At 57.9% G+C, this 20431-nt stretch overlaps 1 protein-coding gene across 14 annotated transcripts in view; it reads right to left on the bottom strand.

The window, feature by feature from the left end:
* Nucleotides 1-49: 49 nt before the first annotated feature.
* MINK1 (misshapen like kinase 1) overlaps nt 50-20431 on the bottom strand; it is a 55029-nt gene continuing 34647 nt past the window's right edge. The window contains exons 2-34 of one of the 14 annotated variants that reach the window (XM_082443777.1): nt 17246-17311; nt 15554-15610; nt 15334-15459; nt 13422-13532; nt 12918-13008; nt 12390-12520; nt 12045-12099; nt 11826-11904; nt 11398-11573; nt 10863-10932; nt 10282-10492; nt 8082-8195; nt 7502-7588; nt 7108-7293; nt 6739-6912; nt 6168-6428; nt 5637-5722; nt 5369-5479; nt 5111-5223; nt 4881-4969; nt 4628-4651; nt 4359-4522; nt 3865-3970; nt 3644-3781; nt 3344-3452; nt 2849-3016; nt 2599-2742; nt 2261-2395; nt 1972-2072; nt 1740-1889; nt 1495-1654; nt 1266-1405; nt 50-902 (exon numbers count right to left, since the gene is read on the bottom strand). In XM_082443777.1, the coding sequence (XP_082299903.1) occupies nt 819-902; nt 1266-1405; nt 1495-1654; nt 1740-1889; nt 1972-2072; nt 2261-2395; nt 2599-2742; nt 2849-3016; nt 3344-3452; nt 3644-3781; nt 3865-3970; nt 4359-4522; nt 4628-4651; nt 4881-4969; nt 5111-5223; nt 5369-5479; nt 5637-5722; nt 6168-6428; nt 6739-6912; nt 7108-7293; nt 7502-7588; nt 8082-8195; nt 10282-10492; nt 10863-10932; nt 11398-11573; nt 11826-11904; nt 12045-12099; nt 12390-12520; nt 12918-13008; nt 13422-13532; nt 15334-15459; nt 15554-15610; nt 17246-17311 (4017 nt within the window). In that variant the 3' untranslated portion in view covers nt 50-818. Of the gene's footprint in view, nt 903-1265; nt 1406-1494; nt 1655-1739; nt 1890-1971; nt 2073-2260; nt 2396-2598; nt 2743-2848; nt 3017-3343; nt 3453-3643; nt 3782-3864; nt 3971-4358; nt 4523-4627; nt 4652-4880; nt 4970-5110; nt 5224-5368; nt 5480-5636; nt 5723-6167; nt 6429-6738; nt 6913-7107; nt 7294-7501; nt 7589-8081; nt 8199-10281; nt 10493-10862; nt 10933-11397; nt 11574-11825; nt 11905-12044; nt 12100-12389; nt 12521-12917; nt 13009-13421; nt 13533-15333; nt 15460-15553; nt 15611-17245; nt 17312-20431 lie in introns of all 14 variants that reach the window. The other 13 variants (XM_082443779.1, XM_082443776.1, XM_082443770.1 and 10 more) reach the window with 13 other exon arrangements.

Here is a 20431-nt window from a genome sequence, read left to right on the forward strand (position 1 = left end):
GCTAGTACCTAGGATGCTGAGAGAAAACAGAAAAACATAAGGCCTGAAATGGTGGGAGCTGGTTGAATTGTCTTTATTAACAAACGGAGATCTCCAAGGCCACTACATTGAGGAGTGGTGGGGGCAGGGAGGGGCCGGGGCTACTTGCTGCTCACACTATATACAGATGCAAGCAAGGGGGTATGGAGGGTGAGAGCTCCCTGCTCCCTCCCTCCACCAGGGAAGGGCAGAGGCTAGAAGAGACAGGGGTTGGAAAGGGGTAAATGTTTTGGCTGGCGGGGTCCCCCCTCCATTCCCTGGGGTTTGGGGGGAGGGGAATCATTAAAGTGCTTTCAGAAAATGAGGAAATGGTCCCTGCCCCTGGAGTGGCTGGTGACCCCCCTAAAACCTAGGGCCCAGTGACCCCCCCCAGGGTCTGGTACATTCAAGGGGGGAGCCGGCTCCCCTGACGTGCAAATAAAGGGGCCCAGGGCCCTGCCGAGTCAGCAGCAGTGGGGTATGGGGTCCAAGCCCCAAGCACTCTCCTCTTAAGTGGAGAAGGGGGGGTGGGGCTAGGCCCACTCAATTCCTGGTAAGGGGAAGCTGTGCCTCTCCCCAGAAGTTGGGACAGGCACAGTTTTGGGGAGAGAACATGTTGGGGAAGAGGATGGTCACGTGATCACAAAAGCATCAAGGGTCAGAGGTCACGTTCCCAGCAGGCTCCAGTGAATCAAACCAGTAAAAGCAAAGCCCAGGGAGGGAAAAGAAGGGCGGCCCGGGAAGTCTGGGTGTTGGGGGGGAGAGCTGGTCCACGTGGGACAGCCCCGTCCAGGGCCCCGTCACCAGTTCATGATGCAGTTACGGTTCAGGGTCATGAAGTAAACTTGGCTGCTGCCCCCGGAGCGGACTGAGGCAAAAAACACCTGGGTGGGGTAGGAGCAGAAGTCACCAAGGGATGTGGGGTGGGGGGAGCGTCTCAATTAACTGGGAGAAGGGAAAAGAGAGAGCGAGAAACTGCAGAATGGAGTCCCTCAGAGTGCCCCCCATCCCCTCCGAAAGGCGGGAACACCTGGGGAAGTGGGCAGCAGGCAGACCTCCTGGGTGAAGGAATCTGGAGAGTTCTCAGAGAGGGAACATGAGGGAAGGGCAAGCTGTGACCACACAGTGTGCTCCCTAGAGACCTCCTTTCAGGAAGACCCAGAACCACCCCTCCCCCAGCTCTGCCCAGGGGCCCAGGTCCTGGGGGCCCACCCAGTGCAGGAGCCTGGGCCCCTTGTCATTCCCACCTTGTCGTTCCGCTCACACAGGAACTTGAGCCTCTGGGCTCGTTTGTGCATGAAGACCCCGTCTAGGTGGCCCGTCTCCACGGAGCGGATCTCAATGGCTTTCTCACCCCAGCCCATGATCTGGTTGGAGCAGATATAGGCTGGGGGGGAAGGGAGTGGAGAGGCAGTGAGTGGGCTGCAGCCCAGCTTGGTCGGGGACACAGGCTTGGAGGGCGGGCACCTCACTCACCCACAGAGGTGGGCATCTCGCCCCACTGCAGCACCACGTCCTTAATGATCCGTCCATACGTGTTGACATAGACGCCCTCGTCCTCGTAGCACAGCAGCATCTCCATGCCATCCGTGTTGGGGAGGAAGATGATGGCGTGGGGCGTGATCTGGCTCTGGATCTGGGGAGGAGAAGGTGGGCTGGAGGCCCCGAGTCTAGGGCACAGACTGGTGGCCCCAGTCTGTCCGCAGCCCTGCCAAGCTTACGTGCACAGGGATGTAGATGTCATAGCTGTTCCCCGAGTCGACATCCACAGCATGGAAGCCGGCGCTGGAGCCATAGATGACCTTGAGCCTCTGTCCCTCCTCTACCGTCAGGTCCACCAGCAGAGGGCGGTGTGGGAGGTCAGCAAAGGACTATGGAGGACAGAAGAGCTCAGGGGACGCGGGTGGAGGAGCCAGACCTCGGAACAGTGTTGGGGGCTGAGGCTGGGGTTACCTTGAAAGCCATGAATTTGTGGTAAGGTTTGGGGGCCCAAGCATACACCTCCACAGAGTTCTTCAGGGCAATGACCAGGAATTTGATGCGTTCATATTTCACTGGGGGCAGGAAAGAAGAGGGATGCAGAAACTTCCCTTCTTGGGCTGCAGCCCCTCCCACAGGTCTGTCTATACCCCCAACTGTGTGCCCCCCATCTCTGGCTACAAGGCTTTCTTAGCCCAGGCCCCTGTTTCTTTCTCTTCTCATAAACAAATGTGCCCCAGCCACTGTGTCGTGACCTCCTCACCAACACGGTAGTGCCCGCAGCCCTCCATGTCCCCCACAGTGGTCCAGCCCTGCTTCTTCTCCACTTCTGGGTCATTGTGCAGGATCTTGTTCCGGAGCCAGGACAAATAATATACCCGCAGTTTGTTCCTTTTCCCTGAGGGACAGACACACACACACCCCTCATCGGAGGTCCAGCTTCTGCCTCCCCGCCGTCCTTCGTGTGCGAACCACGAGGGGTGAGAAAGTGCGGCCCCACCTTCCAGCTCCTGGACCACGGCTGCCCTCCTCCCAGACTGAAGGTGGTGACAGAGGGCCCAGGGGCTGAGCCCTCCTCCCGGCCCTGCCCTCCACACACACCTGAGATGGTGATGAGCAGGTTGAGTCCCTCCAGCACATCCATTTGCTGGAAGCGTCGCCGCCCGATGAGTCCATACACCTTGCCCTGCCCACTTCGGTCCAGCAACATCAGCCCATTCTCCGTGCCCACCAGCAGGTTGACCCCTGCAATAGGAGCCCTTGGGCAGATCAGAGGCAGAGCCAGGCCCTCGCCTGACCAGGAGCACGGGGGCACACCAGGCCCCTCTTTTCCTTCCCGGTCCTGGCTTACCCCAAAGGGCCGCACAGAGGATCTCGGAATTGAACCGCTTCTTGTACTTCCGAATCTCGGGGGTTTCGCTGTGGGCCCGGGTGTTGGTGGGGTTCACGTTGACCACAGAGCCTTTCCTCACGTCATACTGCAGCTGATCGAGCCGACTGCCCTCTCCACCCACCAGGGCTGCCAGAAGGATGAGAGGAACGGGCAGTGGGCTGCAGCCCTCTCACCCTGTCTCTCTTTACTCCACACCCCAGAATACTCAGAACGAAAGGGAAAGACTGGAGAACGGAGGAGGCACCTGGAGGAGTTTAAACAGGGCCAGAAGGACTGGCACAGTCCTCGTTCTGTCATGCGAGTCCCTGGGCCACCACTGAGCATCTTTTCTCTTGGGTCAAGGGGGCCCCTTGGTGCCAGGGCAGGTTCAGGCCACAGGGGAGGCTGTGACCGCTTTGTGAAGCCCAGTCATCAGAGGCCCACCCGTGCCCATCTCCAGATCTCTCGTCTCACCTGTGATGGGGATGGTGTCCCCACTGCCTCCAGGCTGGTAGATCCCCAGGTCCACAAACATCGTGAACGAGCTCTTGCCAGGGGCCTTTACCAGCCCACGAGACTGGTACTGCGGGGTGGGGGCGGCAGTGAGGCAGACACACCAGACCCCAGCCCTTGCCCTCCCCCTCCTGTTGTACCCTGCCCAACCAGCTCCCCGGGGCTCCACCCTGCTGACCGCAGTGCCCCCAGCACCCCTGGGTCTCCTGCCCACGGCCAGTGATCTCTTCTCGCCCTGTGGAGCCACCTTCACTGACTTACATCACTGCCTCCATCCTTCAAGGGGGGGCTTTGACCTTTGCTGCTCTCGGTGGGCGAGTGGCTGGGTTGGACCACATCTGGCAGGTTTGTGTAACCGTTGCTATCAGCATGCAGCAGGCTTCGCTCCTCTTCAGGGGTCTAAAGGAACAGAGAGAAGGGGGCCAGTGCTGGGGCCAATGAGGTGCATGGCAGGCTGGGGAAGAACGGGGGGGCCCACTCACGCGCTGGACCACCATGGTGCCACCCCCATAAGGGGTCTGGGTCCCGGCTATCTCCTCCACGTCATGGACCACCATGGTGCTGACGCTGTCTGTGTCTCCATCGCTGCTATGGGAGAGAGGAAGGTCAGGAGGCCCTCCAGGCCCTGCCTGCCACCCAAGTGCCACCCGAGTGCCACAGGGAGCAGACAAGAGCCGGAGGACTGGTGCCTTCAGTGTCTGTTGGAACACGACGCACTCAGCCCTCACCCGGCGGCCCTTGCCCCCTGCCCAGCACTCGGGGAGGGCTGGCCGCACAGAGGCACCTGAAGAGGCCCCCCAACTGACAGGACAGTGAGAGAGAGCTGGGGACACCAGCCCCCAGCCCTGTACCCCGTTCTCTAGAGAAGGCGAGGAAGAACTAACCAGCAGTGATAGCCGGGGACCCTCCTCTGGGAAAAGAGAACCACTTTCCCTCAAGCTTGCTGCAACTCCCCCGCCCCCAGGATACCCCATACCGGCCACCAGGGGTATCTCTGCTCCCCTCTGACGGTTCGCCGTTGCTCTCCTCCTCGTCGTCCTCGCTGCTCTCCACCTCCTCGCTGGATGACGAGTAGTCCATGGCCTTCTTGGGAGGCCGGGGGGCCTCGTCCAGGGTCCGCTCTTTCAGCAATACAAAATCCTGCAGGGGAGGAGCTGCGTGAGGCGAGAGGCGGTGGTACGAAGGAGGCCAGAGGAGGGCAGGGCAACAGGAGGGGCTCCCGCCAGCAGGCCCCTGCTCACTAACCTCACCAATGGCTCGCTTATAGCTCTGGGAGAGGCCGTGGGGGAAGAAAGGCAGCCAGGAAGAGGCAGGAGAGAGGTTAAGAAAGGTTAGTAACTGAGAAGCGCTCCCCTGTTAGCCCACAGACCTTTCAGTCACAGATTAATGAAAGCCCTGACCCTGGAACCCAGCTCCCTGGGGCTGAAGAGGCTCCACATCGGCCCCAAAGCCCCAAACCGGGAGAAGGCAGGGCCGGAGGTGCCACCCGATGACTTACTGCGGGCCGGCCTGGCCGCGAGCGGTGGTCATCGGGCTTGGCTTTGTTCCCAGGGGAGAGCACGGGGGAGCTGTCCAGTTTGGAGGAGGCTAGAGGTGGCGGGGTGGGGGGGAGGGAGGTCACTGACACCGGCACAGGGGGTGGCCTCGAGCCCAGCCCCCCGCCAGTCGAGAGCAGCCAAAGGCAGGGTCCACCCCGACGGAGACTGCCGTGACGCCCGGCTCACATACCTCCCACCCGGTTCCGCTCCAGTGAGCCAGCCTGGGGGAGGCGCCCATGAGAGGCGGGGAGGACGCTGTCCGAGCGCTCCCAGCCAGGGTCACTCCTCCTGAGGTCAGGGTTACTGTGGGAGGGGCAGAGGCAGGGTCAGGGAGACGGATGTCCCCGCCTGGGGATGCTGAGCTGCACCGCAGAGCGAGCCGTCACCAGGGGGAAGCAGGTGGCAGAAGTGAGGGTGGGAGTGAGTAGTGGGGGGACAACTCCATTACCTACAAGCGTTGGGCGGGCCAGGGGGCTGAGCGGGGGGCCCTGGAGGCTTGGGGTTGCCCCGCTCTGCCCGCCTTTGCAGATAGATTTGCCAGGCGGAGTTGCTGCGAGGTCTGTGGAGGGAGCACAGGGGTGCCGGGGGCGGGGGCAGGGAGGGGGCTGAGGTGACTGGGTCAGGGCTTGCCCACCCCTAGGCGGGTAACCTGGCAAACTCCCCTCCGCCCCCCACGCCGCTCCCTGGGCTGCCGCCCGCCCACACCCAGGGGTTACCTGGCACGGACAGCCTGGGCTGGCCGGGACCCTCCAGCCCCACTGGTGTTAAGGGCAGTGGCGATAGATGAGGTCCTCTGAGGCACCTGAGGACAGAAGAAAGGAGTCAGTGCTCTGTGCTGGGCGCCTGGCGGACACTTGTCCTCATGGAGACCGTGGAAGGGGCTCTCCCCACCTTTATGGAGAAGCAGACTGAGATCGGGGAAGCTAATGGATTTGTCTGAAGTCACGAAGCTGGGAAACAGCAGAGCTGGGATCTGACCCAGAAAGTCTGGCCCCTGGTGCTCCCCAAACACCCTGGGCACTCTTCCACTCCCACACACACCATGGAATCACCGGGACACACTTGGGTGGCGGCCCGCCCACCAGACATTAGGGTAACACCTGCAGGACGCGCCATGCTAGACGCTTCACCCTTGTGTTCCCTTCCAACCCCGAACTCATGTCCACCTCGCCTGCTGCCCACTCGACCTCCGTTCCCCTCCCTTACTATTTCTCTGCCCTTTTCCGGCTCAGCAGGGCTGTCCTTACCTTGGGAGGGGCCTCATTATCAGGCCGGACCCAGGCTGGGGGGTTCGGGCTGGGGCCAGGCCCTTCGGAAGTGGGGTCTGAGTTCTGGCGGATGACGGCTCCTCGGGCACTAGGCGTGGCAGTGGGTGCGGGCACGGCGGGGTCGGGGTCGTGTGAGGCTGGGAAGGCAGCCAGGTTTCGGGTGGGCTGGTCCTGCAGGGACTGGGATCGGGGTACAGGCGCTGCATATGGCTTCAGTGGGACCCGGTGTGCCACCAGGCTCTGCGGGGAGAGACCAGGGAGGGTGGGCTGCCTGCTCTGTGGCACGTCCCCACCTGGGAGCTGGGGCCTGGGCTGGGAGGAAGGGGCAAGTCAAGCCTCTGGCTTCCAATTACCCATTGAAAGGGGCTCCTAGAGCCCAAGAACAGGTAAGACACAGAAACAGAAGTGTGCAGCCGCCTGTCTCTGCCCTCATATCCTGAGATCTGTGATCCCTGGCTAAGGGCGTGTGCATGTGTGTACACGAGATGTAGCTGTGCTGCATGAGGCCCCCTGCGTCTGCGTGCTAAGACAGGAACAGGGAGAGACTCACCTTGTGTGGTCCCTCCTGGGGCTCCACCGGCCTCTGCATAGGAGGAGTTTGGGAAAGGGGTCCTGGGGGCCCAGGGGAGGCCTGGGGGACAGGGGGCTCAGGCCCTGTGCTGCCTGGCTTGGTCTTGGCCAAGGGAGAGTTCTGCTGCTTGTTCATCCTCGTTCTCTCTTCTACCTGTGATGCAAGAGGATGCCAAGCAGGACAACTTTTGTCCTGTTCTCAAAATCGAGGTCCAGACCTCTGCAGCCCTCCGCTTGCACTGCGTGCCCCTCTCCCCTGCCCAGCGCCCGCCTGTGCGGAAGGACCATGCTTGCAGCTATCAGGCCCCAGGCGGAGGGAGTCTCAGGCAGCAAAGGAGGCAGTGAGTACCTCTCGGGCCCAGGCCGGTTTGTCGGCAGGGTTAATGCCCCGACCGTAATGGTACAGGGGCTTCCTGTCCCCGGGCAGGACTTGCTGCTGCTGCTGCAGGGACTTGAGGTAGGCGTGCTCCTGCTGCAGCTGCCTCTGCAGGCGCTCCGACTGCCGCTGCTCCTCCAGCTGCTTCCGCTTGTATTCCTGGGCCCAAGGGTAGGGAGAGAGGGCTCAGCAGGATGCGGCCCTGGAAGCTAGAGCAGGCATGCCCTTCCTTTTCTCCAACTGCCTAGAGAGGCGATGTCTTCCCTCGATGCTTGGGTGAATCCCTTCCCCTGAAGGGTTCCCATCCCATTCCAGCAGAGACACTCTGAGTACGCATCTTCCCCGAGAAAGCTGGGGACCCCGTTACCAGCAGTAGGGCCTGTTCCTGGAGCAGCTGTTGCTGAAGGATCTCGAGCTGTCGCTGCTCCTCCTCTAGCCTGTGACGGATATACTCCTGGGGGGCGGGGTGGGGGGCAAAGGGCAGGGACAGAGGGAGAGGCAGAGGGGGGCGGCGGCAGCGGCGGAGGAGTTGGCGGACGGGGTCAGTGGGGTGAGGATGAGGAGGAGGCGGGACAGAGTAATAGAGAGGCCGGGGTGGGGGTGGGATGAGCCCCGCAGAGGGCAGGGAATGAGGAGGAAGCCGGGGTGCAGGCCCCATGAGGGAAGGGGCAGGGGGCAGGGGGCAGGGGTGGGGCAAAGAGATGGGAATGAAGGCACAGAGACAGGAGGAGGGCAGGGAGCCAGGGTGGGGGGTTGAAGGGTTGGAGAAAACAGAGAGAAAGAGTGAAGCTGGAAAAGATAGGAGGAATCTCGGGGTAGGGGAAGAAGGAGGAAGGGGACGGGGGAGCAGGGCAGGCAGGCAGCGGGAGCAGGAGGGGCGGCCCGGCGGGAAGGGGCGTGTCCGGGAAGGGGCGTGTCCGGTGTGCGCGGGGGGCGGGGCGCCGTACCTGCTCCCGCTCCGCCTGCCGCCGCTCCTCCTCCCGCCGCAGGGCCTGCATGTCCTCCAGCCGCCGCTGCTGCTCCTTCTCCTGCAGCTTCCGCTGCTCCCGCTCCCGCCGCTGCTGCTGTGGGTGCAGAGACGTGTGGCCTTAAGGGCTGCACCAGACACCGGGATGGCGCAGCCCCAGAAGGCGGACCCACCCCAGCCCGCGTCTGGAAAGCGGATCCCTACTGGACAGTGCGGGCTGGTGGTCTCCATCTCACTGGGGATGGAGGTGAGAGAGCGTGGCTTCAACTTGTTTCTACAAACCTACCTACCCTCACATAAGAGCCCACGGGGGCTTGGCTTGCGAGAAACTTCTGTCTAAGGTGGCTGTGGGCTTCGGACTACAGCCGCTGAGAGGTTGACTGCTGCCCTTGGGCGGGCCGAACTGCATAAAACTGTCTCCTGTCCACTCCTCCACCAAACAAACAGAACCTAAAGTCAACAACAACCTCCCCGCCCCCCAGCCCCACTCCTGGCCTCTCGAATCTCGGCCCAAAAGCCCAAAGGGAGTGGGCCGTAGTGCTAGCCCTCAGCCACCAGAGGGCACCAGGTGCCCATGCACAGAGAAACAACTTAGGGACCTGGTCGGCATCCTTAAGTGAAATGTGACCTGGGCTACATCACTACTAGCCCAGGTCACATTCACTTAATAACTTTCACAATCTTTCTGCTAAAAAAAAGAAAGAAAAGAAAGAAAGAAAGGAAAGAAAAGAAAGAAAGAAAGAAAGAAAGAGAAAGAAAGAAAGGAAAGGAAAGGGAAAGAAAGAAAAAGAAAGAAAGAAAGAGAAAGAAAGAAAGGAAAGGGAAAGAAAGAAAAAGAAAGAAAGAAAGAGAGAGAAAGAAAGAAAAAAAGAAAGAAAGAAAGGAAAGGGAAAGAAAGAAAAAGAAAGAAAGAAAGAGAAAGAAAGAAAGAAAGGAAAGGGAAAGAAAGAAAAAGAAAGAAAGAAAGAGAGAGAAAGAAAGAAAAAAAGAAAGAAAGAAAGGAAAGGGAAAGAAAGAAAAAGAAAGAAAGAAAGAAAGAGAGAGAAAGAAAGAAAAAGAAAGAAAGGGAGGGAGGGAAGGGAAGGGAAGGGAAGGGAAAGGAAGAAAGGAAAGAAAGAAAGACCACAAGCCCTAAGGATCCAGCAGGCCTGCTTCAGGAAACATCTTGGTAGACACAATTTTTGGTTACTCTGCTACCTGAATAAAGTATTTATTAAGAAGAATTTTTACTAGGTTTTCTGCAAATCATTCTTTTTTTCAACAAAGATAGGGGCCCACTTTGGGGAGTAGTACATGGGCAGTGTGGATGCTTCCATCTATCTCCTATTGCTTAGATAACTTTTAAATTAAGTTCAGCTCTCCATGAACTTTGGAATCATGTAATTGTTTCAACAAAAAACCCATCATTTAAGGCAAAATTTTAACCAATCTATACACCTCTTCTTCCCCACCATGCCCTGTCCAAAATAAATACATTTAAATATATATGCATACAGATACTAAGTATTTCTTAAGTTGGTGATTTAAAAAACTGCCCCTATTTAAAAATGAGATTCTCAAAAATAAATAAGATTCTCTACAAATTAAAATGAATTTCTCCCACCCACCTCCAATTAGTGCGATTGACAAGCCTGTACAAAGCAAATCTAAGCCCAAAAAACCAAAAGTAAAAGGAGGGTCTTTAGAAGGATCTTCTTCATGTTCAAAGGGGGCAGCTGCTGGAGAGATCGATGCCCAGGGCACTGAAGTGTTCGTACACAGACCCCCAGCTCCCCTGGACTGAAGGTAAAGGAGCAGACAAACCCGGAGTGGAGGTTTACGTGCAGAAACAAGGAGGGGGGACAGTGTGGCTTTTCAGAAAAATCTCTGCTCTGAAGGGACGCTGATGGCACAACCACCCACATAAGGCTGGCGGGTACGCCTAACAGAGGACAGAGCCCTTCTATACAAATCTGAGAGCAAGAGGCTGGGAAGGCCCCACTCACTCCCTTTTCCCTGCTGCCCAGGGGGACCAGGGGTAGGACCAGTAACCTGGTCAGGAGGCCCTTCCGGGAGGACCCCGCCCCTCAATACCCTCCGCCCCTCTACGTGCCCCGCCCCTCAACACCCTCCGCCCCCTCAACACGCTCCGCCCATCTAGTGCCCCGCCCCCTCAACACCGAGCCCCGCCCCAACCCCACCTCCTCAACCCGCCGCCGCTCTTCCTTCTGCTCCTCGATGCGCCGCTGCCGCTGGTGCAGCAGGTGCTTGATGTGCGCCTCTGGGTCTCGCTGTTGCTGCTGCTGCAGCTGCTGCTGCTGCTTTAAAGCCTCCGAGTTGCTCTTGTTCTCCTGCTGGAGCCGGAGGAATTCCCGGCGGAGGGTCGACTCCCCCGGCACATTCATGATGGAGCTGGGTCAGGACCGCACACGTGGAGGATCAGGGTCAGAGGCCACCCTCATCCCTGGGAGCCCTAAATGGGTGCTTCACCCAACCAGACCAGACGGTCTGCCTCTGGTCACTCCCGGGTGACGGAGACCTGCCCTCCCTCTGCCCCCTTTCAGGCCCTGATTCCTCTAACATCCCAGCCTGCAGCCCTGAATCCCCCTCGCACACCTCTTGCTCATTTGTTCGTTCCGTTCCATCTCAGCACCCAGGGATTCCATCTTACGGGTCTACCTGTCTGTGCCCACCACCCCCAGACTGAATCCCCAAGCCAAGGACCACTGTTGTCCCCGCAGACGGTAAGCGATGGTCCCCAACCTCCGCCTGCCAAGCCCACCTTGGCTCTCCTTCCTCTCCATGGCTGTCGTCTTCCTCTTCGCTGCCACTGTACTCATATTCTGTCTCCTCTGCAGGGGGGGAGATCACTGCTGTTTCTTCACCCAGTGCCCCAGACCCCACCCTGGGCTAGGGAAACCTTAGATGGGGATAACCAATAAGGTCTGTCTGGATGGCCACGCTCCTGTGTCCCCACCCGCCTCCTTGGAGCAATGGGGTGATGGTGGGTCTCAGGTTTGGGCCTGGACGCAGATGAGGGATTAGACCCCACCGTGGGCGGGATGTAGTGGGAGGTGTACATGCACTCACACATGCACATGCTCAGCATGAGCTCTCACATGGAAGGCGGACTTAAATCAGGTGGTGACGGAGGAAAAACCCCTCTGGGGTTGGAAGTTTTGGAAAGGAGATCTCCTTGGACAGGGAGAGCTGGGGCTGGAAGGGGGCCTGAAGGGGAGCCAGGAGGAGCCAGGGCTGGTGAAGAGGAGCAGGGGCTGTGTGTGTCCCAGACCCGCCACCTCCCCCAGCCCACTGACCTTTCTCGCCTCGTTTCTTCCGGGATCGGTCAATGTGGTCCTTGAGCTGGATGCGGACCTGCCGCTCGGTGGGCTGGTCGCGGATGAACGGGAACTTGAGCAGCTGCTCCGTCGGTGGGCGGCTCAGGTAAGTCTTGATGAGACACGTGTCAATGAAGTCGATGAACTTCTTAGACCTGGAAACGATCGTGGCTCACACTGGGAGGGCCCCCTCGGAAGGCGGGTGATTCCAGGAGGAAGGGGGGATCCACCCTGACTTCCCTCCTGTCTCCCCCGTATCCCAACACCAGGCTCCAGGCTCCCCAGCTGCAGTGCCGCCCCCGCCTGCCCCCTCTTCTCTGGTGCAGACCCAAGCCTGGCTGCAGGGGGTGAGGTGGAAGCCTTGTCCGACAGCCTCCTTCCTAGACGCCAACCCCCCAGAGACCTACCATTTCTTGGACTTGAGCCTGGGTGGCGGGTTCCGGGGGATGAGGAAGAGGGCTCGCATGGGGTGCATGTCACACAGAGCTGGCGCACGGAAGAGACGCAATCAGCCCCTCCCGCCTGGCCAAGAGCCTGGAGTCCTTCTCGCCACAGGCCTCCCGCGACCCACCTCCTCCCTATAGCTCTTTCTGGGCCCTCCCTTCTCTCCCAGGCTCTGCACTTACGGGGGGCTCCCTCTGCCATCTCGATGGCTGTGATTCCTAAAGACCAAATGTCACTCTGTGGAGGCAAGAGAAGAGGGACAGGTGAACGTTCCCGACCACTCTTCCTGGTCCACGCCCTTCCGGAGGCCCCTGTGCTCCAACCTGCGCTGTCCTCCAGCTCCCCCACCCTCCCCATCCGTACTTTCCTGCCCACAAAACGTTCCTCAACCTCTCACTGCTAACACGACCCTAGGTCGTCATTTTGCCCCCCAACCTGCTCAAGCTCCCCCTATTTTCAATCCACCCACTGCCCCCACCTCCTTCCTGCCCTTGGCTGCCTCCACGCGCCTACTCTCTGCTCCGTACCCTGTAATCGTAGGTGGCATCAGGGTTCTCATCGCAAGCGATGACCTCGGGGGCCATCCAGTAGGGGGTCCCGATGAAAGTGTTCCGCCTGCCCACGGTGCGGTCCAGCTGCGCACTCACCCCGAAATCCACTGGGAGGACAGAGGGAGAGGCTGTGATGGAGCACCACGCCTGCTCCCTCGTCTGTGCTGGCGTCCGCGAGTCCTACCTGGCCACTCCCGGCCATCTCTTCACCCCATCAACATCCCAAAGACCCTGACTTAGTCTTCCTGCGTCTGGGGGAAAAACCAAGGTGAAAGGACCAAGGGACAGCATTCCAGGCAGAAGGAGCCAAACAATCCCATCTCCCCAGAGGGGCCTGCACAGCACCTGGGACCTAATGGGGAGCAGGCGAAACAAGTTCTTGGGTGATTTTCAGCAGAAGGAGAGGAGCAAACCTCCCAGCCCATGGGTAGTTGGCCTTGAGCCACTGGAGGGAATGAATAAAGGGGCTCATTCCGTGCTGGAGGTCAGAAGGCGTCGGCGTACCTAGCTTGACCTCGGCATTCTCTGTCAGCAGCACGTTCTGCCCCTTGATGTCTCGGTGGATCACCTTGTGGGCGTGGAGATGGGCCAGACCCTGGGGCAGGAGACGGGGAAGTAGCCTTGGTGTTAGAGGACAAGGATGCGAGCCGAGGGGAGGGGGAGGCATCAGTCTGGGCTGGGCTGAGGGAGCGGCCCCTCTCCACCCAGGAGCCCAAGTACAGGCTGAACTTTGCGGGGAGCTTCCTCAGAGTGGTGGCTCTGGAGAATCCAGCTGCAGGGTTGCAGGTGGAGAAGGAGCAGTGCTGGGAAACAGAGGTGCCCATTTCCTCTGAGTGTTCTCCAAGGTTGGCACTCAGCCTCCACCCCCACCGGCATCAGGCCCTCTGCTCCTTCAAGAGGGCACAGTTCCGTCTCCTTCCCCGTTCGTGCGGGGAGGGTCCACGTCCAGGGAGACGCTCCACAGGGGCTGGCTCAGGAGGAGGAGGCGGGGAGGGCCCTGGCACTCACCCGGAGAATCTCCCTGCAGATGTAGGCGATACAGTCCTCCTTCAGGGCGTTCCCTTTCGTGTTCTTCACCAGGTCTGTCACAGAACCAGCACCACAGAACTCCATCACCAGCTATGGTCCCAGGGAGGCACCGGAAGGAAAAGCATCTGTCAGGCAAGGCCTCCTTCCCCTGCCAGGCCCCTGGAGGACTGGAGTCCTTGGGGCCAGAACTGGTATGAGCTGGAGAGCAGGGGCCATGAGACCCCTCATAAAGGCTACAGAACTTGCTGAGATTAGGGAAGAAAGCGGAAGGGGACACAGCTGGGAAAGACAAGGCAGGTGGGCTGAGGGAGGTGGTCTGGGTCCTGAGTAGGAGCCCAAGGAATCCCTAAAATTGTAGACAAAATGATGTGGGTTTGTGCATTTTCCTTGGGGAAGGATCCAAAGCTTTCATCAGATCCTCACTGGGATCCATAAACCCAAAACGGTTAAGAACCACTCCTCTGGAGCAGGGGTCGGCAGTCTACGGCCAGGAAGCTAAGCGTGGTTTTTACATTTTTAAATGGTTGGAATAAAAAAATCAAAGAAAGGGGACTTCCCTGGTGGTCCAGTGGTTAACACTCCATGCTTCTACTGCAGGGGGCGCGAGTTTGATCCCTGGTCAGGGAACTAAGATCCCACATGCCATGGCCAAAAAAATTTTTTTAATTTTTAAAAAAATCAAAGGAAGAATCAGATGAAATTCAAACTTTAGTGTCTTACATAAAGATCTTTGGGAATCCAGTGACACTCCTATTCCCATGTATGCATTATCTATGGCTGAGCTGAGTAGTTGTTGGAAACTTTATGACATACAGAGCCCCAGATATTTACTAGCTGGCCCTTCACAGAAAAAGTTGGCCAATCCCTGACCGAGAGAGAAGAAAGGGGCTAAGAGTCAGAAGTCCCCAGGTCTGCTAGAGACAAAACAGTGCATGGGGCTACCAAAGAACTGCAGGAGGGAACCTGTGAGACTTCGGCAGAAACTCCGCGAACAGGCAGGGCCGAGGCAGGGAGATGAGAAGAGCTCCCGGCTGGTCTCCTCTAGGGACCCAGAGGCAGCGGCCAAAAAAGTCCCTGGGGATCAGTGTGCCTGTCCAAATGTTTTCACTGTACATTTTCTAAAAGCCGCATCTAACGCAAAAATAAAATGTTGGCTGGGATACATCCATTTGTGTGCACACTAGAGGTAATTTGCATACGGCCCGCATCTGGGGCCTCCAACTCCCACAGCAGAGCACAGGGGGAGGAGGGGAGGATGGTGTCCATCAGGTCCACAGCGGGGCACCTGGTCACTAGCGCTCAGCTTCTATCCCTCAATGATCACCCACTACACACTACCTGACGTGTTACTCACCTTTCTGTGTGTGTGTGTGTGTGTGTGTGTGTGTGTGTGTCTCCCCAAAAAAGACTAAGTGCCTTGGAGGCAGGGCCCACAAGTCATGACTATCTGTGCAGGGTACCCGGAGGGTGCTCAGTAAGTACCTGTGTGGCAACCGCTGGGAGGGGGGGCCTGGCATGCGCTCCAGCCCTGCAGCCGTGGCTGTGCTCCCTTCTGCCCTCTCCTCTGTGCTGGGCTGAGCACCAGAAAGGGTGAGGCTGGGGAATCAGCTGGCACCAGTGCCCAGGCTAGGGAGGGCGATGACTCTTAGGCATGTTCGTGGCCAGGAGGGAATCTGGGGGAGGCCCAGAAGAGCTACAGCAAGCTGTGGCCGAGTAATCGCCCACAAAGTCTTGTGCACCTGCCGGGAGGGGTTCGCTTCGGGTCTTGCCGACACCCACAAATATTTTAATGTGTTGCTTTCCCAGGAGCTGTGCACAAAGGCGGGAGAATGGATGGACTAACTGGGGGAGGGGCAGGTGGGCAGGTGGGCAGGCCAGGGGCGCTTCTCACCCAGAGCTGGTCGTCATTCCCCGGGGGGCTCTTCTTGATGAAGGCCCCGTAGTAGGTGGCGATGTTGCGGTGGTGAGAGTATTTTTTCAACATGTTGATCTCCTGTTTGATCTCTTCCTCCTCATCCTAGGTGAATCCGGGGAGGTGAGCCCTGAGAGTCCGCCCGCCCAGCCCCCTTCTCAATGCTCTGACCCTCCCTCTGCCCCACACAGCTCCCTACCTCTGTGACATCCATGACCTTGATGGCAGCCAGCTGCCCGGTCTTGACATGCCGACCCTGCAGGACAGAGAGCCAGGCGTGGAGGGATCAGGGTCTACGCTCAGGAAGGGCTTAATTTGGTAGAGGCCACAACTTTTGGCTGTTTTCTGTCTTACAAAGTGCCCCTCATGGTGGCTAGACACCTCAGTTTATGGGTTGGTCATAGACAGAGGGCTACAGGAAAACTGCCGAGGCTGGATTCCAAGTGCTACGCTGGATAAAGATGAAGGGTCTCCTCCCCTGAAATGCTCAAGAGGGATGAGTGAGAGACCCTTGTGCTCTGCTCCAGGCTCTCTGGCTTAGACATCCCAGTTTGAAAGTTAGAATGTGGAGTAAAAGATACCTCTCCATCCTCAGACGGAGCTGGAGGGAGCTGGGGGACGAGGCTGGGAGGGCTTTGCCTCTCCAGCATCTTCTATGCAAGACAAACTGCCTGCGTGCTTTCCTGATCCATCCCCTCTGGTCAGGAGGCCTTTCCCAGAATCACCACCCCCCCAAGGCTTTTTATTATTGTCCACAGGAAAGAATAAAGATAGAGCTGAGATTTTAGGGAACTCGGAGAAACACAGAAGGGCTGACTGACATGTCAATGCCATCACCAGTGCTAATGGGAAGAAACTTCTTCTAGAGTGTGGCCCTGCCATCCCCACCCCCCCGCCCCCCATCCTTCTGAAATTCCTAGCAGGAGCCATCTCAGGCTTGGGTATGAAAGTCCAAGGCTTCCTGGGAAAGAGTGAGGTGGGGGTATTGCCAGCCATGGATTATTTTTATCCTCAGCAGTCTTTTACGACCCCAAGCCCAGAGAAGCAGTAGAACACAGAGCTGCTGTTTCCATGGCAACAACTAGGCAAGAGATGGGAGGATGGGGGGGCGCCTGCTTCCCAAAGCTCACAGGGAAGAAGGGTAAGAGACAGGCAGGTGGTCCCAGTGACCCAGGAAACGCAGGCCCCTGAGATACAGAGGAGACTCGTGGAAAAACCGAGCATCGTATCTGGAGACAAAGCAGCCAGGTATGCGCTCTGGGGCAGCACCTGCTTTAACATCTCTCTGCTGCAGCTGCCTCCCCCCAGTCAAGTGTGACCAGTGGTCAGACCACGTGAAAGGGCTGGGCTGGCCAGGCTAGAAGCCACAATCAGTGGTCAAGGAAATGCCACTTCTGTGGGGGAGAGAGGCGGCCTCAAAAGCAGAGGGCCTGAGCTTGGGCTCCAGCCCTGCAGCAGGCCACTCAGGGGAGCTCAAGAAAGCTGTTTCCCCTCTGCAGAAGGTCACCCACTAGGTCCCACCAACCCTGAGTCCTGTGGTCTCAGGAGAACCCAAAACTGCACCTCTGAGCTCTGACACACACGTCCCCATACCCTTCCCACTGCTCCGTGTCCCTGTACCATACGCCACCCAGCTCCAGACTGTTCCTGCCGCACCCAGGACTAGTTCTAAACTCAGAGGCAAAGGCCAGCAAAAACACCCCACTTCTTGCTGCTTCCTTCCCTTATGACTTTTATCCCTCTCCTCTCCCTCCCTCCCTGGTCCCCCCTCCCCTTTGCCAGGGCCCCCAGCCCCTATAATTCCCCCCAGCCCCCCTCAAATCTCCAGACTGGGGCCCACTCCCTAGGAGGCCCATGGGAGTGGGCCTCGCTGCTGCACACAGAGCCTCACCTTGTACACCTGTCCGTAGGTTCCATTGCCGACCACCTCCACCAGCTCAAAGATTCCAGCAGGGTCCTGGGGGAGGGAGAGAGAAAGAATAAGGTGTCAGCACTTCAGAACAGAACCATGTAGCTAGAAACACGGAAGAGCTATTCAACCAGGAGACGACAGTGAATACTACTACATGGGGCTGCAGGCGGGCCTGACGGCCAGGTGCCCTCTTCCTGGACTGGGTCAGAGTTCATGTTCTAGGGGAAAAGTCAGAAGGAGGGGAGAGAAAACAGAAGTCAGAGACCCTCTGGCTCTTCAGACATGCTGCTGCTTCCAAACTCGGTGACAAACTCTGAGAGCCTGTGGCCTCATCTGCTCCATGGGATACCTGAGTACCCACCTCCGGGCTGGGGTCAACTTCAAACGAGGAAATGCCCATAAAATGCTTAACACGGTGCCTGGCACAAGTTATTTCATTTTATTTTTTATTATTCATTTATTTATTTTTGGCTGCGTTGGGTCTTCCTTGCTGCGCGCGGGCTTTCTCTAGTTGCAGTGAGCGGGGGCTACTCTTCCTTGCGGTGCGCGGGCTTCTCATTGCGGTGGCTTCTCTTTGTTGTGGAGCACAGGCTCTAGGTGCGTGGGCTTCAGTAGTTGTGGCGCACGGGCTTAGTTGCTCCGCGGCATGTGGCATCTTACCGGACCAGGGATCGAACGCGTGTCCCCTGCGTTGGCAGGCGGATTCTTAACCACTGCGCCACCAGGTAAGTCCCCCAGGCACAAGTTATTTTATTTTTTAAAAGCAGGGATGAGGAAAGCTAGGGGGGGCCGAAATGTGAAAGCCACCCTCCTTGCGCCCTTCTCCCCCTTCCCAGTCCTCCTAAGCCCCAGGGCTCCCAGCATGTGGCGGGTAACAGGGACCTGGGCAGGGAATGGAGAGCAGGGAGGGGTGGTGAGAAGGGAGAACTTGCAGCTCCCGCTTTCCCGAGCCAAGCAGTACCAGGAGAGGGGAGGGGGCCCGCAGGGCTCAGACAAAGCGTCCCGAAGAGGCCCATCGCCGGCTGGGCCAAGCAGCACAGCTGCTGGGAGGCCACCCACCCCACCCTGGCAGGGCTTCTTTCTGAGAGAGAGAGAGGGTGGGCAGTGGGGCTGCAGGCTGAGTGGCTGGCCCAGGGCTGCTTGCACCTCCGCCGGACAGGCTCACAGGCAGGTTCTCGCCTTCCGGCAGGACGGAGACAAGGCGTATGTTACTTCGGAAGCAAACTCCCCAGGCGACGCCCGTGCTCCTGCGCTGACAGCCCTAACAGCTATAATCCAAAACTCCTTCCTCCCTGATTCTGAAAACCAATATAGGATTTTTGTGAAAACAACCAAAAAAACCCCGAAACCAAACAATCCTCCTCCTTCATTCATGGCAGCAAGCGTGTGGAAGGGAACCTGGGTGTGCTGGAGACCAGGGAGGCCCCAGCCCCAGGCTTTGTTAGGATGTCCCGGGAGGACTGCAAGTGTCACCCTGGCTCCTGGGTGTCCCTGTCTGAGCCTGTGCCACCAAGCACTGTGGCTGTGCACTAACTTGTCTATAAATTCCGGAAGGAAGGGCCTGAATCCTCCTTGCTCACCTGTGTGTCCAGCACCGAGCCCAGGGCCTGGCAGGCAGCAGCCTGAAAGAATATCCCAGAACTGCCCAGGTGGAAGCCTTGATAGAAGTTGCAGAGGGATTCCTTCCACTGGCTCTGGAGGGGCCTGGGCTGACCAGACCGAGAATTTCATGGTTCTATGTTCAATTATTTAGCTCCAGCTGAAGTGACTAAAAAAAACCCCTTGAACAGGTCTAAAAAACAGCAGGCTCCACAGGAAAGGGAGAAAATGTCAGTGCAGCGTGGGGGGCTGATGAGAGGTCTGTCTGAACCTGAGAGCTGCAGGGGACCTGGAAGAAGTTACCTCATCCACCTGGAAGTCTAGACTCAGAGGCGTGAAGGGAACACAGTTCCCAAAAAAATCTCCCCCAAAGAAGGCCTCATCCATTCTGCGGCCTCTTAACCCTAACCATTGGGAAGTCCTTTCTTACATCTTAATTCTTTCTGAGATGGATACTGGTAGGAAAAAGGACTCATGGACTTGACTTTCTGGACACCCCTAATCTAAGAGGGGAAATATGAGTGGCTTGTTAGAGTCATGATGATACACCACCATCACCTCGGATCAGCACAAACAGATTTAAGTTTGTAATCTTAGCTCCCAGTCTGTCTCCTTCTGGTACGTTTGGGAGGCACTGAGGGATGAAAGGAGAGCCTTTGAGGTCAGACACTCAGGTTCAGATACTGATTTAATGGTTTCGAGCCTGTTTCCTGACCCACAGCCAGGAAGACCACACTTACTTGAAAGGGTTATTCTGAGGATTAAGCTGAGACCATGCATGTGACACAGCAGTCCTGATACCAAACATCCTCCACAGAACGTGCTCCACAGAGGCCTGGCCCTGCTCGGCTTCTTTTTTTTTAATAAATTTATTTATTTATTTATTATTTATTTTTGGCTGCATTGGGTCTTTGTTGCTGCGTGCGGCTTTCCCTAGTTGCGGCGAGCGGGGGCTACTCTTCATTGCGGTGTGCAGGCTTCTCATTGCAGTGGCTTCTCTTGTTGCGGAGCTCAGGCTGTAGGCGTGCGGGCTTCAGTAGTTGCGGCACGCGGGCTCAGTAGTTGTGGCTCACGGGCTCTAGAGCGCAGGCTCAGTAGTTGTGGCGCATGGGCTTAGTTGCTCTGTGGCATGTGGGATCTTCCCGGACCAGGGCTCGAACCTGTGTCCCCTGCATTGGCAGGCAGATTCTTAACCACTGCACCACCAGGGAGGGCCCTCTGCTTCTTTTTTTTTTTTTCACTCCCTATTTTATCAAATTTATTTATTTATTTATTTTTGGCTGTGTTGGGTCTTCGTTTCTGTGTGAGGGCTTTCTCTAGTTGTGGCAAGCGGGGGCCACTCTTCATCGCAGTGCACGGGCCTCTCACTATCGCGGCCTCTCTTGTTGTGGAGCACAGGCTCCAGACGCGCAGGCTCAGTAGTTGTGGCTCATGGGCCTAATTGCTCCGTGGCATGTGGGATCCTCCCAGACCAGGGCTCGAACCCGTGTCCCCTGCATTAGCAGGCAGATTCTCAACCACTGTGCCACCAGGGAAGCCCCCTCTGCTTCTTAATAGCAGCACCAT

This window comes from Balaenoptera physalus (genome assembly GCF_965194825.1).
Source record: "Balaenoptera physalus genome assembly, chromosome: 20".
In the NCBI taxonomy this organism is placed as follows: Eukaryota; Metazoa; Chordata; class Mammalia; order Artiodactyla; family Balaenopteridae; genus Balaenoptera; species Balaenoptera physalus.